The following is a 16898-nucleotide window of genomic DNA, read 5'->3' on the forward strand; positions in this document are numbered from 1 at the left end:
GGTGTTTAAAAAAGATACCCACTAGCTCTTTTTTGTCCCCTTAAATACTGATCAGACAAATGCTCCTTTATTTTACAGAGTTTCTCATAATTAGGCAGAGAATTTTATGACAGTTTTTTTATTGCGAGTGAAACTACTCATAAAATTTTTATCTCATGATATTGTTTCATACACATAGCTGACAACCTTGAAATATGAAAAAATGAAAGTTTCTCGCACAAAAACCGTCAGTATCTGGAAGGTTTGTGCTGCACAACACTGTCATTTTAAAAGAGCACCAAAATTACTTAAATTCACTTTATTATGTATGAATCGGGTTACTGAACTATTGATATGGTTTAGGTATAAAATATATTAATATACAATTGTAAATTTCATAGTTAGGGGCTAATTTCATTTTTCTTACATGTTTACACTGAGAAAGGTTCTGAGGTATACGATGATTAAGAAAGCTTTTATTTATCAAATTAATCAATCACTAAAAGTAAAAGTAATAAAATACATATTATTGAGGGATAAACTTAGTAATGTACCATATACTGATGCAGAACATAATTAAATACGAATATTAACTAATTAAACAATAGTTCCCTCTTCATAAAAAGTTCTACAAAACCCTACAATAGATTAAAACTATTGAGATAAGAAATAAAATTTAATAAGAAATATTATGCTGAAATTCATTACAGTTGGGGAATGCAATTTCACAGCGGTGAACACATATTAAGTCCAATTTCTTATACGCTCACGTGGAGCAAATGTCCTAATTAGTAAAATATTCACTATGCTTCAAGTCAAATACAAGTTTCATTTCCTTACGTGAAGAATGCATGAAGATATAACAAATTTCAAAATTAAAACATCCTCAGAATTTTATGGATTTAATTACAATAATAGTCCATTTTGGCAGTTACATATTCTTAATTGGTTAAAAAAGCAAATTATTTTTAGCTCCCTAAAACAACGTTAATATTTCTGCGAATTCTGCATCAAAATTATATTTCTGTTCAACTTGTGCATATGAAAAATGCTATTAAGTGAACATTTTTCCTCATGAAAATAGTTCTCAATCTTTGTTTTTTTGGTTCACTGCACATTATACTTTGGACACAGTCCAAGACAAGCCCTACGATTCAAGAAGGCAACACTATAGAGAACTCGGTCTTCAGCGTGCATAGTGCAACTTCAGAAATAATGGTTAATTCTTCAGGTTAAAGACGTTCAGAGAATTTTTTAGGTATAAAATGAGTTATCAAGCAAGCTAAGTATCGAAACGGAGGCTCTTTTACTCAATCAAATGACAAGACCTGGAAAATTTGCATAACAAATATACGCAAAAGGAAAAATTTTCCAAATATCTCTTCTGATTTCTAAGGTATATGCACACCTGAACTAATTTCAAATTGCCTCTTAAAAGCAAGATCTTCCAAACTTCAACTCAATATATATATATATATATATATATATATAATAATAATAAAATTCCATAGTCAAGAATACACTTAAAATTTTCATTGTATGTTCTTTTCATTTTTAATGGCAACGGTCTCTTGTTTGAAAGTACGTGGAATTAAATCCACAGCCCCGTAGTCAAGTTGTTTTCCCGCCTTTCCTACATGTACAGTTATAGAATGTTCTGGAGATATATAAAGCAAACTGGAATGGCTGACGTCATTTCTTGGAAGCTCCGCCTTTCCAGAGGCTATAAAAGGACTCGCAAAGGAATATCGGGGTCTTTTCTTTAATGTAACGATGCAGTAAACTTCATACAAAAAATTATTAGTAATTCTTTTTTATTTACTCTAGAGATCAAATTTTTGTAATTGCTATTTCTCCTGAATAATAATAAATGGATCCTGTTTTTTAAACTTATCGTCTGATACTTTTGAGCTACAACTACATCTATGATTCTTCACCAATCTATTTATTCCAGACAAAAGCTGGTACATCACATATATATACCTACTCATCTAGAAATACAAAACAGTAAAAGAATTAGCTGTCAATAGTCTATAGAGAAAGAGTTAAAACACTGAAAAAAATGACCAAATTTGACAATATAGCGATATTCGGCAACATCCAGAATTTTCAAAGACTCAGTTTTGAAAATTTTGGAAGTTGCCAAGGTGATCAAGTCTTTCCACAAAACTATAAAATAATGAACGAAGAGATAAGAACGATATATCATCACATCTTAATTTTTTTAATGGAAAATTAAACAAACGAGGTGAAATTTTAATCTTTGAAAAATTAAGTCACAATACAAGAAATTACGCAAATCATTTTGCTGTACAGAGATGTCTCATACTGCAGTTATTTTAGAATGATACAGATAATCCACACTTTGTGATAGTAAATGTGCTAATTGCGGACTGATGTATAGTACAGATCAGGTGCAGTAAAGAATGGTCAAAGCAGTAATTAATTTTACATCTGTTGACTTCATGAAATAAGTAAAATAAGTTTCAGAACTGTTAGACAACCAGTGGCTAAGAGGTGATGCTGCGGACCACAGGTAGTTTGAAATAGGTTCAAATCACAGTGACTAGATTACCCAAATGAAAAAGTTACCTAGAAACAAATTTTTAAGGTACGCTTTTCTGCCATTTTTTGGAGCTTTCTGCCCCAAATAATAAAAACGCTGCAAGATTTTCGCCTGCATAAATTTATTTTAAACAAGCTTCATTTTTTATACCATCAGAATATTACTTTTTTCTAGCAATCCCGTTAATATATGATCAAGGCTTTGGTTTTTTTCCATCAAAATTCATTTTTTAATGGAAGAAGTGTGAATTCACATTGAAATGCATTAATTATCTAAATCATTTTCAGAATTAATGAGCCAAGAGTTGTTTTCTGTTACTTCGCCATACGTAATTTTCTTTGAACTTTTAGATTTCAGAAATCAGACTTTCCAATGAAATATCTTCTTCTGAAAAGTGTTAATTTCAAATGCTTAGCTATACAATTCGAAGCAATATAAAAATCCTGTAGTATTATGTACTTTATATTCAAATTGATACATAGTTTAGGATTAAAATCGTAATGCAATGTCTCCATAATTTTTAAACTTTAGCAATCAAGTTGACTGAAAGTAGAAAAACATTATTGCTTGCATCTCCTCCCCCCCCCAAAAAAAAATGTTACCTCCTCCCAAAAAAGTATCTGCAAAATGTTAATTGTGAAGTGTATTTAATGAAAAATATATAAATACATAATGAAGCATAAATACATTGTTCTGTTTGTGTGCTTGTTTGCTTATTCCATATTTTGAATTATGATAGTTTTTCCTTGCTGAGAATCAGGGCTTCATATAGTTTCAATTAAATCTGATTAAGTGCATTGCAGAAAACTTAAGAAGATGCCAAAAAATACACTAAATTTTCAATAAATTTCTTGTTAGGTATCAAATTTCAAAACAGCAAAGCTGATGCCATAAAATCCCATTGTTTAATTTCCCAATAAAAGGTGTCAGTAAGTACGTTATTACTTAATTATTTAAACATTTGCATTGCTATTATTAAAGCCTCATTTTAAATTTACCTATTATATTCTGTAATTTTTCGGATATTTTATAAATTTTCTAAAAATTATTTTAAAATTTTAAAATGTTTTCTTCAGCATTTGTACTCCAATAATTTGTATTTATTCATTTTTTTAAGTGAAACAGATGGAATTTGATATTTCGTTTTCATAAGTTTACATCTGAGCCCTTTATTAAAGTTTTTATATCTCACCACTGGTTATGATGCTAAAATGTTTGGGAAACACTGGAATATAGACTGTTATACAAATATATGCAGTGTGATACTGTGTGTGTTTATATATATATATATATATATTATTTGATGGTTGTGAATCATAACTAATTATTATCTTCCAGTTTCTTTCTCAAAATGTTATCAGGAGAGTTTAAATTATGTAATTTATATAAGTATTTTATATTATATTTGTACTGACATGCATAAAGAATGGCGAAGGCTTGTTTTAAAATTTTATTAATTTTACTGAAACTGAATTTTATTTAAAATTATTCTACATGCTTCCCCTCCTCTGATATATTTCTGTGCAATTCCCTCTGTGCTAATTGAGTACTTTTGCTGGTTTATGAGCTTACAGGAATGCTGTAATAGTATGATTTCTCAAAATGCTAGTTTTCATGGAAATTTGATCAACAGTTCAATTGGTTTTTGAGTACTTTCTTTAATAAAAACTCTATATATGGATACATGTATAAATTCATTTGTTTTGTTTATGGGTTTAAAGTCTACCGGTTTTGACCTATTGGTATCCATAAAGTTGTGTTTTTTCCTACTCGTTTTCACAAAAAGTTGGCCTACGGGTAGTCATACATCTATAGGTTTTTTCTATAGGCAAAGTTTTTTTTTTTTTTTTTTTCTATAGGCGAAAGTTGGCCTACAGGTAGTCATACATGTACAGGTTTTTTCCACAGACCAAATCCCTATACAATTTTTTTATTGATCTGTATTATGATATTATGATACTGTAAAGGCATTTTTAACACAGTTTTTAACTCCCTATTTTATATTTTTGTATCAAAAAATAAATGTTTACTGAAAAAGCAAGATAGAAACTTCACCAATTAAATTCTAGAAATAAATATAAATTAATGCTAGATACAGCAGTTAAACAGGATTTTAAACTTATGTTTATAACTATAAAACATTACTATTTAATTAACCTCTCAAAGCTGTAGTAATAGATTTTTATATTATAGTATTAAAAATCTTAGAAAATACATAAGTTTAATACTATGCTAACTGCAATACATAGCATTTTTTTCACTAATTTTCAGATTATTAATGCTTAAGTATTCTTCCTTTTTCAGCAAAAATTTATTAATACAAAAGTATGAATTATGGACACAAAAATATCATTTATTTCTTCTGCTCACAAATCATTACACAGAAATCCACTTAAAATTTTGTTCAGTCAGAAAATGCATATCAATGTTGTTTTCATTATATGCCATGATTCGCATGTGATATTTTACCACAATATTTTGTACAACTGTTTTATAACTGAAGTTTCTGCATGACTTTATTTTCTACCATGATGTCATAGATCCGCTATATTTTCTCCTTGCTTTTTTTCTCCCATGATGTTCTGTACAATGTCGTTTTTCCATTGTGTTACTTTCTTCAGAACATTTCCATCCATGATATTTTTACTGTATCCAGTATTTATTATAACTTAATACATTTTCTGTAAATTAAATATGCTTCTGCTCTTTAATACTTTTCTTTTGCTCCTTTTTCAAAATTAATACAGTCAAAAGTCGTTAATCCGGACTCGTCAGGACTTCGGCGATTCCGGATTATCGATTTTTCCGTATTTTAGATCATCAGTTTAAATTTGGTAAGATGGTATGCAGAAATTTTAAAATTAAAAATATGAAACCGTAATTTATGAAATAAAGAACAATTATGATCTAAAGGGTATCAAAATTTACATAAAAAAGCTTAATATTTACTTGTTTACTTTATTAAACATTTCTTTCAATGTAAGTTGTTTAAGCTGCTTCGTTTTATGTGATAATACTTTCTCTTTAATTCTATAAACAGACATAATTTCTTGTTCAGTTACGAAGTTCCGCTGTTCAAGTCCCGTAATTGCTGTGCCGAGAACACCGACTAACTTGTCAATCGAAATTTTTTCATTTTCACTAACCTCTCTGTCACCTTCTTCATGTCTTTATCCATTTTTTGCAGCAATTCCACTTTTTGTTTGACGGACATCGAATCATACTTTCGTTTTGTAGATGCTTTGGGAGCTCCAGCATCGGAAATTCTATTTGACATAATCGAAAGTTCAAGTTTACTTTTATAAAATTGCTCTTACAGTCTGCAAAAAATAATAAGCCGCATCCAATTCGAAGATTAAGGAACAACGCAATCATCAACATTAACTGAAATAGATAATTAAATAATTTTAGCTTATACCATCCATTATACATTAAACGCGCACGCGAAAACGTATTCTGCGCTTGCGCACACGCATATGCGCAGTCGTAACGGTCTTAAGGCCCATCCACACGAGGACGCTTCCGACGTAGTTGACGTAACTTTTTTGATGCCGGCGTAAATTCGCAGGACGCAGAAGACGTAAAACTGAGTACGCTCCTGTTCAGCTTTTTCACCCAGGACGCGCGCGTATAGCCAATAGCCGACCGAATTCTTATCACGTGTCATAATCAGAAAACCTTCTTGCTTACCCGTTTCAATATGGCGTCACAGCCAAACAGAGATGAGTTTTTGCTTAGAAATATAACTGTATACAGCAATAAAATAATCAGCATTGTTCACGCTATCTTCAGATTTCTCAAACCGTACATATTAGTATACATTTAAAATTCACATTAAAGGGGAAAACTGTATACTTATAAAGTAATGATCCGACCACTATATCCATATGCTTCACCTATTTATAACACCGTAAGTAATAGGAACCTAAATAAATTACAGTTTCTATGAAATCAAAGTTTCTGCCTTACAAAATTCTCCTTAATTATTATAAATATTGGCTATATCATGTGTAATAAAAAGCTCTATAAATATCCCAATATTAAATACACCAAAAACTAACTTCAGCAATATAATAACTTCTAAAATAAAGCAGTTGACTGTGAAAGAGTATTCAATAAAATATAATTACGAAATTTTGGAGGAAAGTTACAACTTCAATCATTTATTGAAGTTTAATTAAATTACCTTTGCAGCGACTTCTACTTGTTACATTATTTTTTACAAACACTGCTATCACAGATAGCTGAGTGGTCAGCGCGCTGCTTTGGTGGCGGAGGAATGGAAAGGTGGCAAGTTCGAACCTCACCTGTAGACGGTATAATTCAGTTAGCTTTTCTCATTTTTGAAACGTGTTTCTTATATTTAATCATGAATCATTATATTCTTATTTTACCTATTATTATTGTTTTCATTTCTTATTTTATTCATTATTATTATTGTTTTTAATTTAGTTTAAAAATGTGCAGTGCAAATAGAAATCCTTATGTAAAAATATATCTGCATCTCTTTATCATGTATCATCTATAAATTCTCTCTTTATTTTTACTTTATTGCATATTTTATCATGCACATAATTTCTCATAAACTGTCCAAGTTTGAACCTCATTCTAAATTCAAAAATAAATAAAAAGAAAAACAAAAGACCAAGGGAGAGCGAGTTAAAAAAATATGAAGTTGGTTTTATTATATAATGGATGGTGTATATAAAGAGAATTAAGTAATTTAATTCTCTTTATATACTGTATTCCAAACAAATTTTATAAATCCTAATTTTCATACGATATAGTGTCTGCAAGTCTGTCAAAGTGGTCGATACTCATTCTGAAGGAATTAAAAAACAAGTAATATACCCCCCCCCAAAAAAAAAATTAAGTCAATTCCTACTTAGGTCCACAAAGAAAAGTTTAAAAATACAAAAATAAATAAATAAATAAAAATACAAACATAATTTTTTTAAATTAAAAATTTTAAAAAATTTAATATGTGAAAAAGCTGTATTAACATCAAATGTCATTCACTGCAAGCTTAAAAAATTGTATTTGAACTTGAGTGGATGAATAAAAAGCATTTTATGTACTGAAAATTTGAACAAGATGTAGGGAGAGTGTGAGCTAATAGTAGGAATTTAATAATTCCAGATATTCCTTTCGCAAACAAGGCAGTAAAAAAAAAAAACCTCTTTGAACAGATCGCTCTAAATAAATCTTTCGGACCCATTCTTGCCATTTTTTGCGGTTTTGCCTCTGCTTAATAATTTCACATAATAGTAAAGTTTCAGCTATAAAAATAATCATCTGATTTGGACAACTTGCTGCAAACATACAGAAGAACAGCGAAGTAATAAGATACAGCTCTGTTGACGCTATATTACAGTGTCACGTGATTTTTGCGCAAAATAATTCTATTGGTTAAACGCACTCTTCGCAAGCGTACTCATTTGGACGCTTTTACGCTGGTAACGTAAAAGCGCGTTCGTCAGCTACGTTTCAAGCGTACTCGTGTGGACGAGCCTTTACACGCACGCGCAAACGCCTATGCGCATGTGTCAATGCGGCGCATGCGCAGAAAGTTTTCAGCTTTGAGGTCTGGATTATAGATCATTCCGGATTATGGGTGTCCGAATTAACAACTTTTGACTGTATAAAGTAGTTTAATAATTTTTACTAGCAATATCACAAGACATCATATTTTGCTGTACACTTTGTGAAATCTTAAAACACAAAAGACTGCAGTGGCATACTTGTTGATGCCACTGCTCCACAGGAACTACACAAAAATTAATTTTTATTTATACAATGGTTCTATCCCAAGCGCTGAAACTATTTTTATAAAAATGTTGTATCTTATTTTGATAAACAATGGAATAGAAATATATACCTTGAACCAATATTTAAGATAGCAGTCCTTTTCCTCAAAGAGATGATTTGATTTAAGTAATTAGTCGCATTAATTTGAACATTCTGTATTAAAAAAAAACTTTTAAATGCTTACATATTCATAATTGGCCTTCTATTATTTCTATGCATTTCATGTTTTGAATTATTCTTCTTGCAGCTGTGAATAATCTCACGAGATGAGCTGAAGGTGGAACTACGGGGCCTTGTTAACAAAGGAGATACTCGACCCGAGGGTGCATGGTCACCATCATAACTGCCTTCTCGATATGATCGAGAATCTGGATCTTTGCTAAAAGTCTCTGCATCTTCCATTACAGTGCCCTGAGAACATGTATAGAATGTTAAAGTAGTATAATGAAACAATTTTTTTTTTTTTAATTTTGCTAATAAATACAAATTCAGATGAAATTATAACAAAACCCAAGGGATACATTTCCATATATTTAACACAAATGGAATGAAAACACTGATAAAAAATCACTTTCTCTAAATGACTAATTATGTAATTAATTACAAATTATGTAAACAGCAATACCCATTTCCTAAATGACAAATTATGTAAACAGCAATACCCATTACCATGACCACTAATATTAAATTAAAGAATAACAAATATACAAGATGCTGTTTAAAATCATAGATAATATATCATTCATGAACCGTTTCTGCTTTTCTTTCATCTCATACCTTTCTCCCCATTAATTACACCACAAAAAGCAAAATTTATCAGTATTCATTCAGAATCGGAAACCGCAAAACTCCAACTTTTTCAAAATTTGTAACTTGAAACTATGCATTTTTCACACTGTACTTAACAAATAACTGGTTTCGCTGCATAGTAACTTTAGTCAAAATGGCTCGATTATTAAACCAACAAACAATCAGGTGATACTCGCCACTCATAATAAATCTCTGTCTCATTTAACTTCAATAGTTGATTCAAGATTTAAGTTATCTAATTCCCAGTAAATTTACAAGGTGCAACAATTTAACTCCAGTATAAAAAAACTACCAAGTTAGGTAGAGGTGCTTCTTAAGAAACTTGCAGTTCTATCAGTATGAGAACATAGAACATTAAACATATTGCCATCAAGAAATCATTTGACAGCCAAAAGTGCAGTACTTCTAGAAGACTACAATGAAGAATCCACTTCCACATGGCTGCACCCTTCACAAAATATTAATTTCTGTCATTCTTTGATTTTAATGAGTTTTAATCTTATTTTGTTTGCAGGAAACAATACTTCTAGATCAAAGAATGGCACTAGATTTCTGAAGTTGGACTTAAATTTTTGCAGGAAGTATTCCTTGCTCTTCATCCTGGCAGATGTCTCCATACTAATCTTATGTACTTTAATTTTTTTAAACTTCATTTAAATAAACAAACCTCAGTTCAGTCGGAAACATTTCTAATCATTTTAAGGAATGTTATTCTAATTACACAAATTCCTTAGCTTTTAATCACCAACACATAAATCGTCCATTCTTCAACCACCAGTAAAGCTGAGGCAAATATCAGAAGTTTATCACCATATTCAAAGATCTAGGAAGTCTGATGTTTCATCTCAGTGCACCATCTGTTAAAATGAAAAGAGGAAATCAAATTTATCCTCAGTCAAGAGATATTCAGCTGTCAAAAAGCCCTTATTCCATCTTTGATATAAGATTAGAAATAAACCTGAAAACAAAAGATCGCTCAGCAACTACATGCATGTAATGTTTCCGAGAGATATTACTTACACAGTGCAGTCACATTAATGTGACCACCACCCACTTTCGAAGTCAATGTGAAACAACCAATCAAAGTAAGCAGGTGTCAGCACATTGCAGTGGAGCATATATAAAGTGTGTCCGAGAGAATCGCAAAACATTCACTTCATATATATCTGCTCAGGATGTGTTATGTGTTCCTCCTGGAAGGACTTTGCTCTCCATGGCCGATGGGCCCTCTTTACATCCTTACTCCGATTTCACAGCTAGTTGAAAGTTTATAATCTGATCACCTGAGGGATTAGATGAGTAAAGCTTATAAAAGCCTGTCCAGGCTACATAAGCATGTTGCATTTAAGCATCCATAAAACATTGCAATTGCTGGTGTGATATAGAAATGAAGCAATTTATCTGACATCCTAAAGGGCATGATCATTGGCTTTCAGGCCAAGGGTGGAAGCATTTCCAAAATGTCTAATTTTGAACACTGTTTGCATGTCCCCATGGTGAAAATATACCATGCATGGCAAAATGGCACTAGCCAAAATCAACAACGTTGCAAATGTTGACGTGCCATAGATGACAGATGTAAATGATGGCTGCAGAGATGCATTTGGGCAAACAGACATGTAACCGTTGAGCAGCTGACTGCCCAGATGAACCAAGGGGCCTCCAACAGTGTCTCCTCAATGACGGCTCAATGACCATAGCTGGACCTCCGTAGGAGACACCTAGTTAAAGCCCCCATGCTGACTGCAGTTCATTGGCAACAAAGGGTGGAATTTGCATGTCAGTACCACAACTGGATATCCACCGAGTGGGGAAAGGTGGCTTTTTCAGATTGATCACATTTTATGCTCCATCGGATACAGACATTGCTGTATATGGCGTGAAATGTCAGTAAGCAAACACCCTCTCAAAACTCCAGAAAGAGTCCAAGCCAGAGGAGGGAGCATTATGGTTTGTGGAATGTGTTCTTGGCATTCTCTGGGTGCACTCATCATTGTGGAAGGCACGATGGATCAACAGAAATATGTGTTCGTCCTTGCAGACCATGTCCACCTCTACATGTGAAAATAGGTTTTCCTGAGAATGATGACGTCTAACATCTACTAGTAGGACAAAGCAAACTGCCATACAGCTCGCAGTGTACGTGCATGGTTCGAAGAGCACCAGGATGAGTTTACCGTACTTTCCTGGCCAGCAAACTCCCCGAACTTAAACCCAATCAAGAATCTTTAGGACCACCTTGATCGGGTTGTTCATGTCATGGATTCTAAACCACACAAACCAGCTTAACTGGCCACTGCACTGGAGTCTGCATGGCTCAACATTTCAGTGAACACCTTCAAGAACCTAACTGACTCTCTTCCTGCATGTCTTGCAGTGGTCTGCTGTTGAAATGTGGTTATTCTGGCTTTTGACAGGTGGTCACATTAATGTGACTGGACTGCGTGTATTCAAGGTTTCACTCAAATGCTGACTAAAAAAAGTATTTTTCACCTAATATGTGCATACTGTTCAATTCCAGTGTAGTATTCTGAAGACGTCACAACAGCTAGTTATTGCATCCTCTGGATTCCTTCAACTTCATTTCAGGCAATTTCACCTGTGAAATACCAACCAAACTTTTTAGCTCTTAGTTTAATTAATTATGTCCTTCTTCCTGTATAGCCTATATCTTTCATATTTCTCACAGCATTGATCATTGAGTCAAAACACATCTGAAAGAAGTGACCTGCTGAGTTACAGTATTATGGCTGGATCTTAAATCTTTCAAAATGTGTATTTTGGTATACCAAAAATTCAATTTTCCAGATGGCTGATCACTTTCAATGCCAAAGTTAATAGCATTCTTTGTCAAAATATAAATAATTCAAATAGCCTTTTTACATCAAAAATTCAATTAAATTTGAATTAAAGTTAAGAAATTAATAAACACAGGAAATTATTTCTCAAAATACTACCCAGACCACATTACATTTTTCATCTCTTTAAAACAAGCACTGTAAAATTCCTGAAACTTTAATACGAGGGTTAGAAATTTTAAATAAAATAGATTCTGTATGCAAAAAATAACAAGGAAGATTCTGTATGCAAGAATTTCCTACATAACTGATTTACTAATGAGCATTATAGCATTACAAATTATGCTGAAAAATTTTATCAGTTGGAGAAAATTATCAACAACAAATAAAGCATGTGTACAAAGCACCTACCAAAAGAAAGTATAACATAAATTACATAGCAACCAATTCTCAGATAGATGAAAATGGGCCTCAAGTTGAACATATAAATATTGTGCAAGACATAAATCTATATTTTTGTATTCTTATAAAGCACTTTTGCTATTCAACATGGTAAACTTTGACAAATGCATGAGCTTTAAATGTAGATCTTCATTTCTGAAATGCATAGTTTTGTAACTAATCAATTAATTCATCTGGTACAGATTAGCAATGAATCTACAGCAAATAAGCATTGAATTGTATCCACCCAACTATTAACATATAGATTTTTTTTAAATAAATTGAGTAACTTCAATGTATAAAGTATATAGGTATAATAATAATGGAATAACAACATACATACTCTAAAAATGGTATCTCACTTACAGGAATATCATCATGTAAAGAAAGACCTGACTCCTTTGATTCATCTCGATTTGTAAGCTGGAAGTTAAAAAATAATTTTCTCAAACTCAAAATATTAATAAGATAAAAAATGCACATAAATATTATATTAATATGCATATTTAATCCATAAAAGCCACGATATAATCATTGCACAAAATTTAAAACTTTCTCCAACAATGCCAGTAAATTCTGTACAAGTGAGCCTCAAATGCAATAATCTCTCTGACATCAAATTGACCAGAAACAAGAAAAGGATCCCACTTCTTCAAAAAGCAAAAATATTTTATACTATAGGTAGTTCAGAAATATGCCACATAAACAGATAAAAATATTTAACATAAAAATATTATGAGATGAGACCTTTAGTATCATAAAATGTTATTTTCAAAAATTCAACTTCATACATTTTATTGGAATGGAATTGTACTTAAAAATAAACATTAAAAAAACTAAAAATTTGATACTTTGAAATTGCTTAGGTGAAACACTTTATATTACACAAATTATTTAAGCAAACACAATATTATTTAAGCAAATGCATTACTAATATATTCTTCACTGAATTATCTACAGCAAGGATTCCCTCCCTTTCTCTCGCATCTACTCCCTTAAAAGAAGGGATTTCTTCATCAACATCTTTACAGTTTTTTCAGCATACATATACAGTATACAGTATATATATAGCATAATATACAGCATGCAGCATAATCATAGTACAAATAATTGCATATAAATAGCTTTTATGACTATGAATATAGACAAAAGATTTGAAAAAAAATGGTTTATTAGCCCAAATCCAATCAAATCAGCATCATTAAACTTACCTTGAAAATGGTTTCAAGGGAACTAGAAATAGATTTCTTTGCTTTTTGACGAAAAGAATCCAACTTTGATCCTTTTTCTTTTAAAAACGACTAAAAAAAACAAAGTAAATTAAAACATATCCAGTACAATTAAAACAAGCTCAGGCTTGCTTTCAATCTAAAGAACAAGTATTCTGAGCAATCACATAATTTATGTTAATTTATACTGATCAACTATAGTTTTGTTGCAGAAAAAACATTCAATGAATTTTTTGGAGATAATTTTTATTATAGAGTAAAAAGTCCTCATCTATAGAATATGCTACAGAACATTAGACTATGTTTCTGTAACTTTTCATAAATGAGACTGTTCTCTTTCAGAGCGAGTTTGGCAGACTTCATGACATACCACTGTATCCAATTAATCTGGCTTGAATAATTTTGTTTGCAACTTTAATTCATGAAGAAGTCGACACAGATATTAGTATCAAGAATTAAGAAAAGGAATCCCATAAGGAAAGGTGCAAAAGTTGTACTTTTCGAATTCTGTAACAATTAAATTTAAGGCATTTTGCAGAGATAATTTGCATATCATAATAACAAGTTCACAACTTTTCAGTTTGGGATCATCATTAACCAAGATTAGACTAGTTTTAGGGAGGGGGGGAAAAGCACAGTAGCACATTTTTTATACAGGAAAAATTCCCACAAAAAGCAACAGGAGATCTATTTACTCTGGGGATACTTTTTTACACTCATGATTGTCAGCTTGGATTTTGTGGTTCACAGTGAAAACTAGAGATGATTGGTTAAGTACTTGAGATAATCACATAAAACACTTCAAGGCTTCAAAAATTACCATATCAGGATTCCTTTGCCACAACTTAACTCGAGCGAGTTAGTGAAAGGGTTAATGACATTATTAATGTTCCTAACCCTACTTTGTTCTGAAAGATTATTTATTAAAAACCAGAAACTTTTCAGCGATGTCGGATTTTCAAAAGCAAACACCAGTCACAAATACAAAATTATTGACCTTTTATTCAAGCATATTTAGCAGACAAAATACAACCAAATAGGTGGCAGAGGCACATGCTCCTTACTTTAGATTTAATGCATATCAGATTATTTTTTGACTGTTGGGAATTAGAAGGGAGGTATTACCTATAATTGGAAGGGCAGGGGTTAAAAAAACAAAAATAATTTACCTTCAAAGATTAGAAAATTAAAACTACAGTTTGATGATTTTTCCTCAGAAAGTGTTTACTGCATAACTGAATACTGATGATATAACCAGACGGTACTGGTATAACTATACGGTAATGGATATGACTTTTCACATATTTCTTACTATTACCTGCTCACTATGAGCTTCCATTAGGAAAAAGTTACAGAAAGACAGACCATAGTCAGAAATGATTAACTCAATAAAGCAGTTATTTAGGAATGTCTAAAGTTAATGCTTTAAAAATTCTAATGTTATTAGAATTACTGACAACGAAAAAAGTAATATCTATTTGTATCTATCTAACACTTCAATTGTTCGGTATTTTCAAATACGCTGAAAAAAAGGAAGAACACATATAGTGAGTAGAATTACCAACAATTAACTTCAGGATTAAATTTTGAACTAAAACTGCTTTTAAATGTTTCCCATTTTGCAGTAATTCATCAAAAATCATGCTTTTCATTATATGCTAATACATTATAGTTCCCAATGTGAGTGCCATTGCCCTCAGGTGTTGCTAGTTTTAGAGGAAGTAAACAGGCAAAGAGAAACAAGTGGACAATACGAATGTGCAAGGAAAGTTTTGTTGTTTAAAGTTTTTTTTAAAACCATAATAAAATTCATTTGATTGCAAAGTCATGAGCACAATTAAGAGAATTTGCACATTATGTTGAATTTCTCAAAAACTAATGGACAAATTAAAAAAAAAAAATTTGGTATGAATATACAAGCTCATAATGCTGGGATGTCCAAAATTACTGTTCTGATATCGAACCAAAAATGAGTCTAATATGGTGTCTCTTACAGAGAGTCACTTGGTACAGCATGACTGCATCCTGTACAGAAAGCAGATAAGGAGTTCCGGTAGCAGTTGATCCCACTCCTGACACAAGGCAGTTTTAAACTCAGGAATGGTTCTCTGAGGGGGACTGAGGGCCCACCAGCGGCCAAGCGATAACGTCGCTGAACACTCTTAGTTCAGTCCGAGGTTCGATCCCGCGAAAGGGCTGGCTGCATGGGCATTTTCGTGGTTTTCCCCATGTGTAACGTGTATACGAGCCAGTTCCCCTTAGAAAGTCTTCCACAAAGGCATCCCTCTCCTTAGGCAGATAGCCCTCAATGCTCTGCCATAATCAGACACACTGAGGGGATTGTTAGCACTCTTCTTGGCACCTTTCTGTTCCATTTGAGGTTTTTAATTTTCTGAAAGTTTGTTTCAGTCTGCACGGAAGTTTGGCTCAAGGTAGAGGTTTTTTGAAATTCTCTCGAATGGGATATAAGATTTAAAATTGTCTGCCAAGTTAAGTAATAGTTAGGTAGCAGAATTAAATAAGTAAACCTTGATTTTACCTTGTGAAACTACAGTAAGTAAAAAATTTTGTACTTCAATCTGTCTGTTTCATTCATCAAAAATTATTGTATGGTCAAGTCTCATGAATGAATTCCTAATTGTCTAGGGATATAGTGGCTGTGATAGACTTTGTGACAATATAAGGGCTCAATTAACTAAGCTTTTCAGACTGATTTCTGAAAATATTCAAATAAATTTATTTAGGAATAAATTTGCTGTTAGGAATAAAATTGAAAATCTACATCATCTGGAAAAGAAATTGGATGAGTTAAGAAACCAGTATTATAAAGTATTAAAAGAAGATAATGTTAGAGAGTGCAAAATCATGTTTGAGACTGATAAAGAGCCTCAAAAGCAAAGGCAAGATTTAAAAATTTTTTTGAATCTAAGCAAATTGGGATATTGAAACAGATTCAAGTTACGACCGTACATTTTGAAGTCAATCTGAGTTAAATCTAAAGCTTCCCCAAATAACTTTAACCTAAATTTGACAGTAATTACAAAAATTGGAGTAATTTTTAAATTCAATTCAGTAGTATAATTACTTAAAATGAATTTTATCTGATAGTCAGAAATTGTTTTATTTTCAGCAGCTTTAGTTCGAAATACTAATCAAACTGACAGTGTAGACGATACATGAGTCTTTATTTACTGCCCTTAGAAACAGACATGAAATAAAGGGTTAATTGTAAATAGTCATATCAATTTTATACTGTGTTAATATAAT

General features: G+C 31.8%; 1 protein-coding gene across 1 annotated transcript in view; it reads right to left on the reverse strand.

Moving 5' to 3' along the window:
- LOC118184243 (TBC1 domain family member 1-like) overlaps positions 1–16898 on the reverse strand; it is a 335166-nt gene that overhangs the window by 176027 nt on the left and 142241 nt on the right. Inside the window, exons 9-11 of the mRNA XM_085809767.1 lie at positions 13614–13703; positions 12769–12825; positions 8538–8764 (exon numbers count right to left, since the gene is read on the reverse strand). Coding sequence (XP_085665893.1) covers positions 8538–8764; positions 12769–12825; positions 13614–13703 — 374 coding nt within the window. The remainder of the gene's footprint in view (positions 1–8537; positions 8765–12768; positions 12826–13613; positions 13704–16898) is intronic.

This window comes from Stegodyphus dumicola, chromosome X2 (assembly GCF_044657685.1).
Source record: "Stegodyphus dumicola isolate Sdum_Otavi_A_Nest chromosome X2, ASM4465768v1".
NCBI lineage: Eukaryota > Metazoa > Arthropoda > Arachnida > Araneae > Eresidae > Stegodyphus > Stegodyphus dumicola.